The sequence below is a fragment of the Aquarana catesbeiana genome, linkage group LG05 (genome assembly GCF_042186555.1).
Source record: "Aquarana catesbeiana isolate 2022-GZ linkage group LG05, ASM4218655v1, whole genome shotgun sequence".
NCBI classification, from domain to species: Eukaryota; Metazoa; Chordata; class Amphibia; order Anura; family Ranidae; genus Aquarana; species Aquarana catesbeiana.
This window is the reverse complement of record NC_133328.1, coordinates 567,262,080-567,282,733: the sequence shown is the minus strand read 5'-3', so window position 1 is coordinate 567,282,733 and position 20,654 is coordinate 567,262,080. Positions and strand designations below refer to the sequence as shown.

At 41.7% G+C, this 20,654-nt stretch overlaps 1 protein-coding gene across 1 annotated transcript in view; it reads left to right on the top strand.

Annotated features, from left to right (window-relative positions):
* CDH17 (cadherin 17) overlaps window positions 1–20,654 on the top strand; it is a 236,317-nt gene that overhangs the window by 21,762 nt on the left and 193,901 nt on the right. Inside the window, exon 2 of the mRNA XM_073631971.1 lies at window positions 2,081–2,217. Within this exon, the coding sequence (XP_073488072.1) occupies window positions 2,170–2,217 (48 nt within the window). The 5' untranslated portion in view covers window positions 2,081–2,169. The remainder of the gene's footprint in view (window positions 1–2,080; window positions 2,218–20,654) is intronic.

The window sequence follows — 20,654 nt, the reverse complement described above, 5'->3', positions numbered from 1 at the left end:
GCAATAACTTGCATATAAGCCTTTAAAATGAGCGCTTTTGATTTTTCATGTTTGTGTCCCATAGACTTTAAAGGTATTCGCATGTTCGCACAAATTATTTGTCTGTTCGCATGTTGTGGTGCGAACCAAACCGGGGGGTGTTTGGCTCATCCCTACTCTTGAGGACCTGCTAAAGTCTCTGGCTGCTATAATCCAAACTGAACTATGCTGCACAACAATGGGAGTAATATTGCAGCTGAAACAAGGAATAAAAATCCCAAAAAAAGTAACGCTGAAGAGACAGCACCTGGCCCTATTGCATAGCACCTGGCTGCTCTAGGCCCAAAGTTAGAGATGTTAGGGTGCTCCTGGCTGTCTTGCACTGCACTCAAGCTGTCCCCTTGGTCCCAGACATGTGAGGTGTTACACTACACTGTCCTCTTCTTCCTTTGGGTGTGATGGCTGGTTTGTACTCATTCAGTCCCATTAGTAGTCCTAGAATCCAGAGAGCTGCTGTACTGGCTTTATGCAGAGCAGTCTGCTTCTGGCTTGGCATGAAGTCTGCAGCTAAGCCTAGCTGAGACTGTAGCTAAGTGATGTCCTGAAGCTTTCATCCACTCACTCTCTTGCTCCTTCTCTTCTGCCCCCAGGGGCAGAGTCCCCAGCACAGGGGTCGCTTCCAGATGGCTGGACCCTGAACTCTGCTCCCAGGCTGCCAGGCTTCAGAATATTTATGGGCTGCTTCCCCGCCTTCTAGGCCCACCTTCACTGGGATTGGTGGAAGCTCAATGAATATTCGGACTGCAGCCTCTGTCCCCCATGCCCACTATGTTCTGGAAGTTTCCAGTGAGTTCCAGAAGGCAGGGTGAGGTAACAGAACCACAACCTGTGAAGCACTACCCAGCCTTCTTAATACAATTAACAAATGCTGCTCTGCCTACAGGGAAGCCAGACTAAATTTACCTACACTAGCAACTGTGAGAGTGGTACAGTAGGGTAAAATAAAAAATTAAAAGCATTTCTAAATTCTGCTTTATTGCGAACTATAAGAGGGAATAAAACTAGAACCCAGACAGGATTGGATGAGGTCATCAATCAATAAGGAAAGCGGGTAGATTTAAGCTATTAGATCATTATGCTAGTCATGAAACTAGCATTTTCACAATGAGGTCAGCAATGGCCGCCTACATATTGGTTTAAGCACAGGTTTCATTTAGGGGTTATGTGTACAATAGTGCACGATTTTAATCATACACTTTTTTAACTGTCTTCAAGTGCAATGGTTTGGAACCAGCCTAATTTATAAATGCACTTTGACACAATTTCACTTCATTCCACAGGCTGGTGCAGTCATTCCAATAAGACTTTTTTTTAAACAATAAAGTTTAATGAGTTTTACAAAGAAAAACAGATCTAACATATACTGTCAGTCAATATAACAGTGTTGAAAACCTTTGTACAAGTAGTTGTTTAAAGGTTACATTAAGACTTTTAGGCTGGGTTCACACTAACTTTGCATGCAGCTCACAGCAGGGGTCCGGTGCATCCCCGTTCATTGTTTCAGGTCAGATTTCAGCCCGAATTTTTGGCTGAATTCGGACCTATAATGGACCTAAAGACGCACAGGACGCCTGTGCAAATTTGCACCGGAGATATGTGAACCGGCTCCATAGAGAGCCGGTAAAAATCTCCTGCTATTGTGAATTGGATGCAGGGGACCCACATCCAATTCACAATAGTGTGAACCCAGCCTTATAGGGCAGCAGCGGCCATGAGATGAAGGTAAGTATACATCTTGGTGTGGGGAGGGTGGGTTGGTTTAAGTCAGAGAGAGCCAGAAAGCATAAGTCACTTGTGTCAAAGTGCACTCAGTCTTTATGGTCCAATGTAGATTTACACAGTACGGCTAGGTGCAGTCTATTATTCACGCCCACCACTGAATTAATACTTAACTAGCAGATATAGGGTTGGCACATGGATACTATCCAATTCATTCCAATTGATTTACTGTTACCTCCCCACCTGCTTCTTCACTTTCATCTCCTAACCCAGCCTGTCTCTTGACTTGACTTCTAAACCTGGTTTCATGTAATTATTCCAGATTTGAGCCACAGCCCAAAGGAAAACTACCCTGGATTACTGCTAATCTATGTGTTATTCTTCAAGACTTGGACACAGACAGTTTCAACAATGAAATTCAAATACCTTTTTATTTTCCTATGTTGTATACTGACACAGGTAATATATATATTCATGTCTTAGTAGTTGATCATGTTGACAAAAGTCTTTATTAATCTGTACAATGTAAATGACTGGTTTATTCAGAAGGGGGTAGAAAAAAAGGCATTGTACTGTGCAAACCACAGCAATCCTTAAAAGCTGAGGAGATTTTAAGTAAGAATTGCTTTCTGATTGGTTGCCATTAATTATTGTACCTTTCAATTAGAGTAATTTTGTATGTGGCAATTTTTTTTGAAGAAGAAGATGTTACAAGATGATTGATCTGAAAAATGATCAACTATTTTAAAGACACTTTTATTATAGAGTTATGAAATGAGTAGAAGAAAAGAGGAGTATAATTTAAAAGTAACTGAGACAATCATTACCAACAGTTTTTCTATTTTATGACAGATTGAGGAAGGGTTAAAACCTTTGTTGGCTTTTATTCTTGTCTGTTTCAGGGGCATATTTATAAAGCAATTCTGTCAGTTAGTGGCCAATTCGCTTTCAACCAACAAATAATCGTTCAGTCTGCAAACGGCTGAAATACTGTGCGTGTATGGCCATCATAACCCTTCTCCACTTTATCCAAAAAAGGTTATGTCTGAAATTAGACAATAAGGGAAATTTGTACTGAGAGAACTTTGCATAAGTTGCATGCTGATTTCCTAAAAATGCTAGTTTCCTGGCTGTTTTTCTAATCAAATGGCTTCAGCATTATATGAGCATGGAGCACATCAGGTTTTATGACTTCATTGGTCGCAGTTTTTTTTTTCCAGGTCGTTGTTTCTGATATTAAAATAGAGAAAGCTGGACAACTAGCAATTTAAGAGGGAGGTCAATGAAGGCTGCCTATGCATTGGTTCTTTGTAAATAACATAATTAAAATAGATGTTTAGACCTCAGCAATCATATAGGATTAAAAATGTACAATCATAAATGTTCCCTCCAAGTACTCTTCCCACCAGAAAGCTGTAGACAGGGTTGGGTTAAAGACTAGGCGGTAGAGGTGTCCAATTTGCACCATTCAGCAGTAAGAGGACGCAAAAGGACAGGGCATGAAACGTATGCTGTTGAAGTATGGCTCATGGGAGTGGCCTTTTCTTTTTGGGTGCTAATGGGCCTTGCCCCAGTACTGGGACAGCACAGAGTACGTTTGCAACATAAGATCTCAATTGTTTGTCCTGAAAAACATACTCTCAGTCCATACATAAAAAGAGAATCAACAGATGTTGCAGTACTGATTGGAACTACAGTCAACTGCTATGGAACATAATAATACAAAAGACCCCATACAGAATAAAATCTCCACATAAATAATATTTTGAAAATAATTTTTGAAAAATGAATGTGTATATTATTCACACAACTACATCAGATTGTGGTAAAATGAATATGATACATAGTCATAATGACCAAAGTGACAGTGGTCAACCCTATAGGTATATCTCAACTCAAATCACAGATTAAGTGTGGCCACCTCTTCATATGGAAATATAACTCTTTTATCGAGTCACAACAGAGTCATCAATTATAAAGAGAGGAGCTTGACATAGGCACCTAGATAGATCACCGGATATTGTAGAGAATAACGTTGCAACACTTGGGTTGCCATGTTCCTAGTGCTGGCTGATCTTTATCTATTGCTGTTTTAAAAATGTCTTTGGGCTTTGGACTTTAAGAGATTGGACATTCCCGCGTGATCTAAACTGATTTTTCACAATCCCAAGTTCTTTACCTTTATTTCCGCCCAAACACTTAACCTAAAATTTAACATGAGACCTCAACACCTCAACTCTCAAAAATTTAAATCCTTAAAACACAGAACCCCTAAGCCTAACACTAATTTACCCCAATTCCGCATACTCACCTTTCCCTTTTTTGAGAGCCTCTGTGCCATCACATGCTAAAAGCATACAGAATAACTTTTAGCTTGACTTAATTGGGGTCTGATGTCTTTCTCTCACTCGATGGTCAATTACGATAAGGTTGGAGACTTACCGGACGCTGACACTTTGTTAAGTTAGGCTTGCTTTGCCTCCTCTTTGGAAGGCTGTTAGTTGAGCTATGTAATGTCTAATATAATCACTACTAAATCGTTCGATTTACAAACTGTCCGTAAATGTCTATTACAGACAGCGGCTGCCAGTAATAAGTATGGTCAGGGGCCAGCTTTGGGCAGGATCGGGCAGGGCTCGGGTGGGCTCAGTTTGGGGGGGGCGTGCACGGTGATGTCATGATACTGCTTGGCGCCTTTTAAGGATTACTGGAGGGGGAACCAGGACTTAGGAGTGAGCACACTGCCGGCTGCCACCCATTACCTGCATGGGACTGTGTAACTCACTGGAGGACTGGATGTGGACTTTGGAGGAGAACTTGAAGAAGAGGACAGAGGTGGTGATAAGAGGAGTGACTTGGAGGATTGCGTCTGGCTGCCCTGCACTTGAGCAAGCAATAGAGGAGGTCAGTGACAGGCCGCTCCATCCTCCAGTGGCCACACAAAGTCTGTGGGAGAGTGGTGTCACACATGTAAGGGTAAATTAATACACTAAGGTAAGGGAGGACACTGAAATAAAGGTTCCTCCTTTTATCAGTAACTCCCCCTTACCTTAGTGTACTCACCCTGTCGAAGGTGGTCGGTTCCCAGCGTTTCCCTCAAGTCAGCGTCCACAAAGTTCCCCTTTACTTCAGAGTCTGCAGAATTCCCCCTTACAGTGCAAGGGGAACTTTGCAGACCCCCACAGACTTTGTGTGGCCACTGCAGGATGGCGCTGCCAGTAACTGACCTCCTCCATTGCTTGCTCGGGTGCAGGGCAGTCAGATGCTGTCCTCCGGGCGACTCCTCTTATCACCACTCCTGTCCTTTTCTCCAAGTTCTCCTCCAGAGCCCACATCAGTCCTCCACTGATGTAAGGAAGAACTTTGCAGACTGTGATGTAAATGGGGAACTCTGTGGACTCTTGTGTAAGGGGGGGGGACTCTGGTGACCAGAGACTCCCTTACATCAGAGTTTCCCTTTACACCAGAGTCCACAGCATTCCCCCTTACATCAAAGTCATCAGAGTTCTCCTTTACATCAGTGTCTGCAGGGTTCCCCCTTGCACTGTAAAGGGGAACCCTGCAGATTCAGATGTAAGGGGGGACTCTGTGGGGGGTTATATTTACCTAACCTTCATGTAAAAGGAGAAATTTGTTTTTTGCCATTTGTTATACCTTAACCACTTCAGCCCGGACCATTTCGCTGGCCAAAGACCAGAGCACATTTTGTGATTTGGCACTGCATCCCTTTAACTGACATTTACACGGTCCAAAACAAAATTGACGTCCTTTTTTCCTACAAATAGAGCTTTCTTTTGGTGGTATTTGATCACCTCTGCGGTTTTTATTTTTTGCGCTATAAACAAAAATAGAGCGTCAATTTTGAAAAAAAACGCATTATTTTTTACTTTTTGCTATAATAGATATCCCCAAAAAATATATAAAAAAACATTCTTTTCCTTGGTTTAGGGTGATACGTATTCTTTTACATATTTTTGGTAAAAAAATCGCAATAAGCGTTTATTGATTGGTTTGCGCAAAAGTTATAGCATCTACAAAATAGGGGATAGTTTTGTGGCATTTTTATTAATAATTTTTTTTTTTTACTAGTAATGGCGGCGATCTGCGATTTTTATCATGACTGCGACATTATGGCGGACACATCGGACAACTTTGACACATTTTTGGGACCATTGTCATTTTTACAGCGATCAGTGCTATAAAATTGCATTGATTACTGTTAAAATGACACTGACAGTGAAGGGGTTAACCACTAGGGGGCTAGGGAGTGATTCTAACTGTGGGGGGATGGGCTGTGTGTGACACATCACTGATCATAGCTCCCGATCACAGGGAGCTATGATCAGTGACACTGTCACTAGGCAAAACGGAGAGATGCTTGTTTACATTAGCATTTACATTAGTCCTCTCCGCGAGATGATCGCGGGAATGCCTGCGGACATCGAGTCCGCGGGATCCGCGATCCTACTCACAGAGCTCGCGGCAGAAGCACGCGCGTGCACCGCCGCCGGCGCGCACATGGTGGCATGGCGGGAAATTCAAAGGGACGTACAGGTATGCCCATTTGCGCAGCCGTGCCATTCTGCCAACGTAGAAGTACATGCGGCGGTCGGCAAGCGGTTAAGCACATTGCTAATTGCTTTAGCTACATGTTTGTAGCTTAAATATTGATACTTGCACTGAAAACGGTCAATTTTCGCTAACTTTTTGAACTGAGAGTACAAAATTGGCACCATCAGTAAATTGTTTGTGTCGTGTCAGTAGATTTCAAAATTTCACTTTGCAAGGTTTGAAAACCTGCTCCTTATGCACCTTCTACCACCTCCTTTCTGAATTTTGCTGTACAGTAGACTGCAAGAGGCTGATACCACGTCAAATTCGGACACTACTATGTGTTTTAAAATACATTTAAGGATATATGATTGATTGTGGAGTTAAACTAATTTGTGTTCTTTATTTTGGCCTGGGAATAAAGCTTAGATTTCGTTTTTTTTTTAAATCAGCACCAGGGATGGTAGTTACATAGAATTAGCAGTGTCCCCTGTGCTGATGGCTGCACTGTTTGATGAAATCTTGAGTCCACTGCCCCCCACACCCTCGCAGTAGTGATCTCATGGTGCTGCAGGGTCTAATACAAGCCACTGGATCTCTCATAGGTTCTCATCAAAACTGCCAACTATGCCCACCCTTTCAGCCTCACTGCTCTTTTCATAAAAGCTGTACTATTGCTTCCTGTAATAACAAACGCTCTATGAATGGAGAAGCGTGGCCCTTTCATGGATTCATCTGTCCTCCATTCATGGAATCCTTTTTTTGCAGGAAAAAATAGTACAGCTTTATGAATGGAGCATGAGAGCAAAAAGGGCGGGTATAATTTCCACTTTTAACGGGTGTCTGTGACAGATCCAGTGGCTTGTATTAACCCCCCGCAGCACAAGAAGATCGAAACTGTGGGGGTACTTGGGGGGTGGGGGGTGGGGAAGAAAAATGAAGATTTCACCAAACAGAGCAGTCACCAGCACAAGGAACACTTCTCATTCACCCTTTGTGCTGCTGACTTGAAAATAATTGACCTAAACTTAAGCTCTGAACTTTAAACATTACAGAATGCCAAGCCCCCATGTGACAATGAACTATTTCACTTCTATAACTCAGGGTAAATGTAATTTTTGGAAAGGTTTCTGCTTCCGTTCACATCAGAGCAGACACCCTTCTCTGATACTGTCTGGGACAATTAATGAAACAGTACAAAGTGCAATATTGCTGTGCACAACAGATGTGGGGTATTCCTGCGCTATCGTAAAATTGGGGAAAGGGAGATAGGAAATAAAGAATAGCGATGTTTCTAAAATAAGGAAAAGCAGCCTACACCGGGTAGGGTACAGCATGCCCCTGGCTAAAGTTAGATCAATATAAGTGTGGTGTTGCGCTAATCCTTTTCTATATATATAAAAACGGATAACTTAGATGTGGTAACACAGTGATGGTGGGTGTCTCTAAAGTGCAGATATATTGCAATAAAACATAGCATGAATGCTTATATGTGACTCTGCAATACCATGAAAATTTAAACCTCTATCCGAGAGTGACTAAAACTGTGTATAACAACAAGGAGAGGGGCGCCTCTGAGTATAAATCATAAATACATTTTATTAAAACAACAATATCCACTCACATGGAAGTTGGAGAAGTTGCATTAGGGTCGGTTGGCTGGGCTGGAGAGATGCGGTGGAACTACAGGTCACAGCGGTTCCTGCAGGGCATGCCAGGTCCAAAGAGGATTAGTTCTTGCAGCCGGGTTCAGTCTCTTGCAGCGAACAGTCCAACACAAATCCTGCTGGGTTGGGAGCCAGGTTATGTCCCAGATGCACAGATAGGGGTTCCAGGGAAGGAAGGGAGAGATGTGTAGGACGCCAGAGCATCCGTTCAGCCGTGCTGCTGCTCACTGATAGAATGGTGTGAAGCCTCTAGGAAGGGAAAAGGCCGGCCGAGCCGAAGATCTCAAACGAGGCTTGGAGAGCAAGTACAGCGTGGCGCCCGGTGATGACGTCACACGCATGCGACGCGTTTCAGAATAGGCTTGCCATTGGTGGACGAATGGCCGCATTCCTTTGTCAAGCATGATGCCGCATCATGCTTGACAAAGGAATGCGGCCATTCGTCCACCAATGGCAAGCCTATTCTGAAACGCGTCGCATGCGTGTGACGTCATCACCGGGCGCCACGCTGTACTTGCTCTCCAAGCCTCGTTTGAGATCTTCGGCTCGGCCGGCCTTTTCCCTTCCTAGAGGCTTCACACCATTCTATCAGTGAGCAGCAGCACGGCTGAACGGATGCTCTGGCGTCCTACACATCTCTCCCTTCCTTCCCTGGAACCCCTATCTGTGCATCTGGGACATAACCTGGCTCCCAACCCAGCAGGATTTGTGTTGGACTGTTCGCTGCAAGAGACTGAACCCGGCTGCAAGAACTAATCCTCTTTGGACCTGGCATGCCCTGCAGGAACCACTGTGACCTGTAGTTCCACCGCATCTCTCCAGCCCAGCCAACCGACCCTAATGCAACTTCTCCAACTTCCATGTGAGTGGATATTGTTGTTTTAATAAAATGTATTTATGATTTATACTCAGAGGCGCCCCTCTCCTTGTTGTTGTTTTAGCTTGCTGGACCCTGCTTTTGGTTCCTTTGGTGGCCGCCCTGACTGACCTCTTGTATATACTCCCAGTATATATGCATGAACTTACACATGCATTTTTACAGTTTTCAGTTTCTGGACTAATCGGTTTTACTTTCAAGGCAACTGTGCTTTGCGCCTTTTTACTTGTATTAAAACTGTGTATATATCATAAAAACATAATCATAAAACTATTTCATAAAAAGTATGGCTGAAAAGGATAACCAGATATATACTAAACAAATGTATATACAAATAAAACGTGACTGGTGCTCATGAAAGTGTAATTATCACTTTCATGAGCACCAGTCACATTTTATTTGTATATACATTTGTTTAGTATATATCTGGTTATCCTTTTCAGCCAAACTTTTTATGAAATAGTTTTATGATTATGTTTTTATGATATATACACAGTTTTAGTCACTCTCGGATAGAGGTTTAAATTATCACGGTATTGCAGAGTCACATATAAATATTGCTGTGCACAGTTCAGAAACCCATATCAGTCAATCACTATATCAGTCAAACAGAAATAATCTTTCAAAGCGCATCTATGGTCAACATGTAAACTCATATTTATTTTGACATTGTATTTCAATTATTTGTAGCCTACTCCTATTACTCTGAATGATTTTGAAGTTTGTAAACTTACTTTGTGAAGATCCCCACACATTTACATCCTTGAATTTTGTGACACGTAGTCACTATGCCCTGTGGGTAGGCCCTGCTGTCTTACACATTTCACAGAGCCTGCCTTCAGAACTACAGAGGAGCTAATGGGAGGTGTTTTAGGAGGCGGAGTCAGTACAGGAATCACAGCTTGCAGGCAGCAAGGTACCAAGGGATATATAGTCCCTAGAAATTGAAATTAAAGTAGAACTATAGGCAACACTTTTTTTCTCATTCTGGATATAGCAAGAGAGGATTAAAACCCGTCAGATTTATTTTCGCCATCTGTGTCCCATTTCAGAGATTTCCCTTTACTTCCTGTCCCATAGCCAAACAGGAAGGGAAAGGAAATCCCTTCAAATTAAGGGAATCCCTTGGGGACCCCCAGGTCATCGGAACTAGTGTCTCCATTGGAAGATTTCCCCTTTATTACTTTTGTGGGGACAGCACAAAAGTTGGGATTTTCTTTTACTTCCATTTTCAATGATAATCAGGATAAATAGAGAGGGTGAATCTCTTTAATGGGGACACCTGACAGGGGTTCTAATCTCTCCCGAATCTGTCCAAAACTAAAGAATTGCCATTGGTTATACTTTAAATACAAAAAGTAGGGAGTGGCGCTGTGCATAAAAAAGGGGAGTGTTAGCATATAATAGTTTTCTTAATTATAGTGATTAGTGTGTCTATGTGATTTTCTATAGGAACGGCAGTAAACGATTAAGCTTTGGATGCTTTAGTGTATATCCCACATAAAAATTGATAAGTGCTAATTAATAAAAATAAAAATAAAAATGTTACTACCGATTCAATTAATAATTTTGTGTAACCTTAATCCCATATGTAAATAATGAGCACCAATGGTCTCTAATAGTGAAATATAATATATGTATCGGTCTGTTATTAAACTAGACAAACCCAAAAGTGATAAGTGCGAAAGTGCCAGGTGCAGTCCAATTATTGGTGTTCCAACATCTACTGGATAGTAAAAGTAAACTACAAATAATGTGTAAAAGGTAGGGAATATCCACACCCCTCTGTGGTGAAGTGCAGGAAATGCTCAGAGAATGTATAAAAAAATATATATGTATGTGAAAATTAAATATTAAATAAATATTAAATAAATATGAAAATAAAAAACTATTGTTCATTAATTAATAAATATGCTTCTATAATAAACTCTCTGTAATTTCAATTGATAAATGCGTGTTTAAACCAACAATAAAAAGTCTCATGTGAAATAGCAAGTGTTCATATGATGTCTTCCAACCGAATTCTTCCCGATTTTAAACACACTCCCCCTGATGTGATTCCACTCACCGGAGCGCTATACCCCTGCAGGGGTATAAGCGTGAGATGTTTGTTTTCCAGGTGCCGATCGAATCCGGGTGCCGATCGAATCCTTAAGTGTTGGTATCTTTTCCAATCAGGTTCCTCGATCTGGATCATCCACTCATGTAAAGGAAGGAGATGGGGGGAAGGTGATACTCCCTTGTTGCGATCCTATTCCCAGCCGAACATCCGCTCCAGCGTATTATATAAAAATAAAGAAGTGATCCACATAGCGTAACTCCATTTAGATAAGTTTATTATACATGCTCATAAAATCCAAGGAGTGTAGCCAGTTCCAAGGAATGTAGTGTAGTTTTAAAAAATAGAGGAGGGAGCGTAGAAGCTCTCTATCTCCCCTTTCTGTCCCGGGACGCAGCGCTGTTAGCAACCACCGCTTGCGTTCCACCGGTCAGCTAACAGAAACCACGATAACAGGAAGTGACGTTGTGCGTGTCAAGATAGTCCCGCCTTACGCGTTTTGTCACACGGACATCATCGGAGGCGCTGCCATCTTGGCCCTCTCAACGTCTTATATCTGGGTGTATTACATGCTGCGGCCAATCCTACGCCAGATGCTGAATAACGAGCATCGTGCAGGTCCAATCAGAAATTTGCTCAATTATGGAGATAAGAACCATGACCTATTCACTTTCAACCTCATTGACCCGAGGAAAGTATGTATGTGAACGGGTAGGACCTCCTTGAGCGCCATCTAGTGGGGTTTTGTAAGTGATACTATAGTTAACGTGGAATGGCAGCCATGAGAAAAATTGTTTTACAAACCAGATACTATCTAGTAAAACTTTATACAACATATTAAAATATCATCAGATGGCAGTCAGATAACTTAAACCCAAAAGAGGAGGTATAAATATATTAGTTCTCATTTTCTCAGGAGGTTTTGTTTTTAAAATTAACCGGTGGAACGCAAGCGGTGGTTGCGAACAGCGCTGCATCCCGGGACAGAAAGGGGAGATAGAGAGCTTGTACGCTCCCTCCTCTATTTTTTAAAACTACACTACATTCCTTGGAACTGGCTACACTCCTTGGATTTTATGAGCATTTATAATAAACTTATCTAAATGGAGTTACGCTATGTGGATCACTTCTTTATTTTTATATAATACGCTGGAGCGGATGTTCGGCTGGGAATAGGATCGCAACAGGGGAGTATCACCTTCCCCCCATCTCCTTCCTTTACATGAGTGGATGATCCAGATCGAGGAACCTGATTGGAAAAGATACCAACACTTAAGGATTCGATCGGCACCCGGATTCGATCGGCACCTGGAAAACAAACATCTCATGCTTATACCCCTGCAGGGGTATAGCGCTCCGGTGAGTGGAATCACATCAGGGGGAGTGTGTTTAAAATCGGGAAGAATTCGGTTGGAAGACATCATATGAACACTTGCTATTTCACATGAGACTTTTTATTGTTGGTTTAAACACGCATTTATCAATTGAAATTACAGAGAGTTTATTATAGAAGCATATTTATTAATTAATGAACAATAATTTTTTATTTTCATATTTATTTAATATTTATTTAATATTTAATTTTCACATACATATATATTTTTTATACATTCTCTAAGCATTTCCTGCACTTCACCACAGAGGGGTGTGGATATTCCCTACCTTTTACACATTATTTGTAGTTTACTTTTACTATCCAGTAGATGTTGGAACACCAATAATTGGACTGCACCTGACACTTTTGCACTTATCACTTTTGGGTTTGTCTAGTTTAATAACAGGCCGATACATATATTATATTTCACTATTAGAGACCATTGGTGCTCATTATTTACATATGGGATTAAGGTTACACAAAATTATTAATTGAATCGGTAACATTTTTATTTTTATTAATTAGCACTTATCAATTTTTATGTGGGATATACACTAAAGCATCCAAACCTTTATCGTTTACTGCCGTTCCTATAGAAAATCACATAGACACACTAATCACTATAATTAAGAAAATTATTATATGCTAACACTCCCCATTTTTATGCACAGCGCCACTCCCTAATTTTTGTATCTATCTTTTTGGGGGTATACGTTAGTGTCCCCTGCCTATATAGGGGGGCAGCAGTTGCAAATATATCCTGAAGCGCGGATCCACTGACAAACAATCATTGGTTATACTTTAACCGCTTGCCGACCAGCTGCCGCAGTTATACTGCGGCAGGTTGACTTGGCTGCGAGAATCGTACGTCGGTGATCTGTGGGCAATCTGTGTGTTGTCCCAAGCAGCCCATGCCCCATACAGTTAGAAACACCTCCTAGGGAACACATTTAACACTTTGATCGCCCCTGATGATCGCCCCTTCCCTGCCAGTGCCATTAGTACAATGTCAGTGCATATTTTTAGCACTAATCACTGTAACAATGTCACTGGTTCCCAAAACTCTATTTGTGGGAAAAAAATTTACTAAATTTTATTTGGGTACAGCGTCGCACGACCGTTCAATTGTCAGTTAAAGTAACGCAGTACTGTATTGCAAGAAATGGCCTGGTCAGGAAGTGGGTAAATCCTTTCGGGGCTGAAGTGGTTAAACAGCAGCGTAAAAGCTGCAAAGCATGCAGGGAATACAGGAAGATGACCAGCTGACAGGCAGAACTCACAACATGAAAGGAAATTTTTAAGTAAGCGTATATTGGACTGTCAAATATAACTATTAGTTGTATTGCTATTACAATGCTGGTGTTATAAAATGATGTATGCTATAATTATAGAACTCCTTTACTGATCTGAAAGTAAAATGAGAAAAGGTTTGTGAAAGTGGATGTTATTGTCTTTGTATTAACTTACCAAATACATTTTGTGTATCATTTTTAGCAGCATTGCAATTAGCAAAACCATTGCATTGCATGAATCTATATAAGAAAATAAAAAAATTGCCTTTACAAGCAGCAATTTATTGAATACATAAAGTCATTGTCATAAAGTATAATTATAATAATGGTCATATATATACATTGTCATATAGCCCTTTTTTTTTTAAGTTTCACATGGCGAAGGGAAGGGTTAAACCTCTGTTAGTTTATTTTTTTCCTGTCTGAAAGATTTCTCTTCACTTGAAATAGGAAGTGAGAGAAAACCTCTAAACCAAATAGTACTGCGCTTATCAAAATAAAAATGTAAGAAATTTCTACTAAAATATTAATAAAGTGATATTGTGCTTAACATACAAAATATACAAAATCTATTAATACTATACATTAATGTGCAATAAACTTCAATGAATGAATAAATAGGTAAAAGTGCTCCAATAAGCCTGTGTATTGCAAATATTCCACAAAGCTTGTGCAATTTTCAAACATTAATAGATAATTCAAAACAAACATTCATGCGATTTAGTGTTGCATCCATGCATTTCAGTGCTGCATCTATGCAATATGGTGTTTGAACATTGCACTAACAATAGAAAGTTAAAAAATTAAAAAAAACGCATCCATGCGATTTGGTGCTACATCCATGTGATGCTATGAAATTCAGTGCTGTGTTGCTGTGCAATAATCAAATTAACAGTCCGATTTAGTGTTGCATCCATGCATTTCAGTGCTGCATCTATGCAATGTGGTGTTAGTGCAATGTTCATACAATAAAAAATTTAAAAAATACAAAAAAATGGATGCAGCACCAAAAAAATTTGGTGCTGCATCCATGTGATTCTATGCACAAACTAAAGTGCTGTGCGCTCATACAAGTGCTCCCCCCAGGTGATAACCCCTCACCTTAGGGCATGTGACCTTGCAATTAAGCTTGGTCTGTATGAGCACACAGCACTTTAGTTTGTGTTCACAATAACACATGAATGGATTGTGGAAGATCTGTGGACTGTTTATTTGATCATTGCACAGCAACACAGCACTGAATTGCATAGAATCACATGGATGCAGCACAAAATCGCATAGATGCGTTTTTTTGTATTTTTTAATTTTTTATTGTTTGAACATTGCACTTACACCATATTGCATAGATACAGCACTGAAATGCATGGATGCAACACTAAATCGCATGGATGTTTGTTTTGAATTATCACAGGCTGATTGGAGCACTTTTACCTATTTATTCATTCATTGAAGTTTATTGCACATATATGTATAGTATTAATAGATTTTGTATATTTTGTATGTTAAGCGCAATATCACTTTATTAATATTTTAGTAGAAATTTCTTACATTTTTATTTTGATAAGCGCAGCGTGTGTACAATTTGGTTTAACTATTTTGCATGGTTATTAGACATGCGTAACCTTAGCAGCTGATCATTTGCAAAGATACACTATTTTGGAGACCAGATTTGGTCAATTACCTGGAGGTTCACAGGACTACAAATTAGCATTCTGAGAGAAAACCTCCAAAAGGGAAATTTCCCATGTGCACAGTTGTCACCAGAACAGGTGTCCCCATTGAAAAAATGACCCTCCCATCTTGTTTTGGTGACAACTCTAAAATTTAGAATTTCCACTCACTTTCGGTGTTTTGGCGGTAATGGTCACGGACATACATAAAATAGGTGAATCTACCACAGACAGGAATAAACTACAAAAGTTTCAGCATTACATGCACTTTAATTTTAAAAAGGGTTCCAATGCTCTCACTGGACAAATTCAATTGAAATAGTTATCTTCAGTGTCCAGACACAGGACATTATTGAATTAATACTTTCATGTGGTTTTAAAGGCTGAAAGTATTTATTAACTTAATGCAGATAATGCATTAAGGTAAAAAAAAACTTCTGGGTGCTGCTCCATCCTCAGCCCCCCTTATACTTGCCTAAGCCCATTCTTCATCCAGCGTGGTGCCCAAGAGCAGCAGCTCTCTCTCTCTGCTCTCTCTCCTCATAGGCTCAGAGACCGCAGCAGGAGCAATCTGCTCCTGCTGCTATCAATCACAACCAGTAGGCAGAGAGCGGGGGAGGGGCCGAGATGCTCTTTGTGTGTCAATGGCAGCCCATATGAGTGCCAAATAGCAAGCGACTTGCTACTTGCAGGGGGGAGAAGCCAAAAGCACCGCAGGAGACACCAGAAGAGGAGGATCTACTGCTCTGTGCAAAACTATTGTAAGTATGACATGTTTGTTATTTTAAAAAAATGTAATCCAATCCTTTACAATATTTTCAAATTGACATTAAACTCTATTTAAAAATATATATATTCAATTCAAGTATGCATTCTTATCTCAGAACAGTCCCTTCTATTGCTCTCTGCTTCCTCCAAATCTTCTAAATCTCCATACTCTTTTTTTTTTTTTTTTTTTTTTTTTTTGCTGCTGTGATCCACATGTAGCTGTGGCTGCATTCATTCTCTATGGTGTCACTGTATATAGGAATGTAGCCACCCACCCTTTCTCACTCCCAAGATGGACTATGGACTATGTGAACATGTGTAGTGTGCATAAAGCAATGCACATGACCACACCTAACGTGCACTGCTTGTTTCAAATAAACAGAAGTGAGGGGAAAATAAGGAGGTTCAGGGGCTCACGGAGGATGTAACAGAGAGACAGTAAGAAACAATTCTATTGAAAAATAGATTACAAGGCCATTAATGTACAACTAATCTCTCTCAACAAACAAATATTCTGTAGCGGTACCCCCTTAGAGGCTGCTAATGATTGTGGTAAGTCTCCCAACCTGCATATCCAGGCACATTAATTTCCAGACACACTTCAGTCGAGAAACAGTCCTGGTACTTTGTTTTGTTTTGTTTATTAGGGGAATAGAACTTGGATGGGAATGGGGTGTATATGGGATACCCAATTGATTTAAGATAGGAAATTTTTGGGACTGAACTATATACACCTCTGGTATATACAACCTCCTCTCTTCACCTCCAGCACATACACTTGCTTGCGGACTATCACTCCCAGGACCAACTAGCACTGTGGTTGGGGCCTGACACTGGCTCAGCCAGGCCCAAAGCAAATGCCCTTTGCAGGCAGGGACCGCGGGCCCCTATGGTGAAGCAAAAATAGGTAGTCTTATTGCTAACTGTCCCACATGTGGCTACTGCTCCCAGTACCACCTCTTCAGGCCCTGCCAGCCCTCCTGGCTGCAGCTGCCTCTTTCTACTGCCCATGCCACCACAGTCCTCCTGACTGGCTCTGCACCCATCCCAGACCACTCCATCCTAGTCCTCTCAGGTGTGTCTCCCAGTCCTCCTGACCGTGTGTCACTCACCAGCCCTCTTGGCTGTTCCTTGTTTCTCCTGGAGACTTGCTTGGCAGTGTTCGCCTACTGTCCTCCTTGGTCCCATGCCTCCTGTCCAGGACACCTCCATAGTTTTGGGAAGGTCCTGTCCGCACCCCGAACCCAGGCCCAAGGTCACCCCCCCAAGACTGGAGAGCTCCCTCAAAGGCCACGACAGCCTAACACTCCATCTCCAGCTTCCACCCAAACACAACTCCTCCCCAGCTGGGCTGACCCTGAGTTTTTGAGGGAGCCTTCGCCCTGCCAATCCAAGTTTAGGATTGGTCAGGGACCTCAGAATACTCCAGGCAGCTCCACCTTACTTCCCCTTTCATTCTTCTAGAAGGCATCAAAAAATTTGAGAAGTAGAGGGTGGTCTCAGTGATGCTGCCTGTGAGTCATCCAGCTCTCCCTGGATTTCTGCCCAACCCAGGACAAAACACAGACAGGAATGGTCCGGTGTGGTAAGCGGGGTCCCCCAAGGATCTGTCCTGGGAACAATTCTGTTTAATTCATTCATAAACAACATAGAGGATGGAGGATAAACAGCTCAATCTCAATATTTGCGGATGATACAAAGTTAAGCAAGGCAATAACTTTGGCTCAGGACGTGGAAACCTTACAAGAAGACCTAAATAATATAATGGGGTAGGCAACTACATAGCAAATGAGGTTTAATGTTGAAAAATTAATGCATTTGGGTGCTAAAAACACGAACGCAAGTTACTCACTAGAGGGAGAACCTCTGGGGGAAACTAGGATGGAGAAGGACCTGGAGGTCCTAGTAGATGAAAGGCTCAGCAATGGCATGCAATGCCAAGCTGTTGCAAGGAAAGCCAACAGAATATTATAGGCATGCATTAAAAAGGGGATTCACTCAAGAGATAAAATTATAATTCTCCCACTCTACAAGACTCCGGTCCAGCCACATCTTGAGTATGCCGTCCAGTCTGGGCACCAGTCCTCAAGAAGGATGTGCTGAAACTGGATAGAGTCCGGAGGAGGGCAACAAAGCTAATAAAGGGACTGGAGGATCTAAGCTATGGGGAAAGACTCCAAGCATTGAACTTATTCTCTGTGGAGAGGAGACGCTTGAGAGGGGATATGATAGCATTGTACAAATACCGTACTAGTGACCCTAGCATAGGGAAAAAACTTTAGTGAAAGGGAATTTAAATAGACACGCGGCCATTCACTGAAATTGGAAGAGAAGCGGTTTAACCTTAAACTGTGTAGACTGTAGAGGGTTCTTTACTGTCAGAGCGGTAAGGATGTAGAATTCTCTTCCACAAGCCGTGGTATCAGCAGGGAGCGTCGATAGTTTAAAAAAAAAATGATCACAACATACAGGGATATACAATGTACTACTGACATAAACACAAGCACACTCACACACCACAGGTTGAACTGGATGGGCTGGTGTTTTTTTTCAATCTTACCAACTATGTAACGCGAACTATTTTTATTCCTCATGCTGCTAGCATTAGTAAATTGATAAATTGTTATAAACATTTTTTCTTCAGTTACTTTCGGGTTTCTGGCCTAGGCCAAAATGATGTCATACATCCCAGGACCAGGAGCCTTTATGGGCATATTTGTTTTCAACTGGAGGAGGGTCGAAGGCTTTCTCAGCTAAGCATACCCTCCTGCTTGTGATAAAGTGTCCTTCGCGCTAAATGGATAATGTGATATAAAACAATAATGTTAAAAAATCTATTTGCAGCAAAATCTAGGTGTTCACAATAACACAATGTGATAATACTATACTAATACCTCCTGCTTGCATGCCTGAGCTAAGGGAAGAAAATGCTACTTGCATCATCTGCCTATACTCAAGATGGCAGTGGCTGGAAATGCTAGGGGTTTGGTATGGTTTAGTGTCACTTTAACGTTTATGTGATAGTTTGGTGCCTTATAAAAAAAGAATGTGCTCCTCCAATAAATAAGCCACAAAGATTCACTTGGAGTTTACTAAATTTTATATAAGCTGTAGCCTGACTTGACTACACATGAATTAGTTGACCTACGCATGATTGCAGGTTAAAGTGGTGTTCCAGCCGAAATGATACTTTTTAAATAAAAATACCCCTATAATACACAAGCTTAATGTATTCTAGTAAAGTTAGTCTGTAAACTAAGGTCTGTTTTGTTAGTTTATAGCAGTAGTTTGTTATTTTATAAACTTACAGCAGGCCGTGGCCATCTTAAGTGTGGGCATCTGAAGCCAGACTGTATTTCTTTCTGGATCTCATCCTTGCAGATCTCGCACATGCTCAGTGCAGCACAAGCAGTGTAATAGGTTTCAGGTCAGGTTTCCATAGCAACGGCAGTTTCAGAGGAAGTTGCCGCCCCTTCCAGAAGGCATTGCAAACAGGAAATGATGCGATGGGCCGCGGCCAGGGAGGAAGAAGTGAAAAATGAATACAGCAGATATACAGTAGGTGCTGAGAAAAGAAATAAAAAAATATCCAATTTGTTTACAGTGCACAGTTTAGTGAGGGATGCTGAAGAGTTGTAAAAGTGGGTGGAACTCCACTTTAAGTTACACAGGAAGTTTAGCAGTACATTGATTTCAGTGTGCTACAAATAATTTACTGCTAACAATTCCTTAAAGTGCTCCTGTCCCCACGTGCGGACTAGTGAAAGAAGCCTGGGTTGTAAAAGAATATCATGTAACAGTTTTGGTGACCCACCTCTTGGAAATCCCACAACGTTGCTGCTCCCTGGCTGCTGCAGTAATTCTATATTTCAGGGTGTATTAACCGATTGCCGACCACCGCACGCCTATGTACGTCGGCAAAATGGTACTGGCAGGCAAAAGGGCGTTTTTTGTTACTGTTCGTATATATGGTCCGGGGACACACTGGGCACCTTCGCTGCCATTGTGCTCTTGCTGGGTGTCCAGTGTGCTCCTGTTCCTTTAAGGGGGCTTGGGCTGCCTCCAGGCTCACCTGCCCCACATCTATCCATTGGATGCATGTGCTTCCACTGTGGAGACACTTATAAATTTGTAGTGTTAGGACTGCAAGCAACACAGGGTGCCGTGACGAGGCCTTGCAGCTTTCACATGCGTTTGCAAATGTGTGCTAACTAAACCCCTGCTTTTAACAGACGGTTAGACAGGTTAATTTGGTTGGTCAGCAGACTGGTTGGTGAGTTGAGCTATGGAATTGTTTTTGTCTTAAAAGGGCGTACAGGTACGTCCCCTTTAAGAATCGGTGTCACAGCGCGTGCGCGCCCGCCGCGGTCTCCGTGACCGTGGGTCCTGCGGACTCGATGTCCGCCGGGTGCCCGCGATCATGTCAGAGAGAGGAAGTACGGGGAGATGCTTATCTAAACAAAGCATTACCCGTTCTGCCTAGTGACAGGACAGTGATCTACTGCTCTCTGTGATCGAGAGCAGTGATCACTGTCCTGTGTGTTCAAGCCCAGCCCCCTCACAGTTAGAATCACTCCCTAGGACACACTTAACCCCTTCACTGCCCCCTAGTGGTTAACCCCTTCACTGCCAGTGTC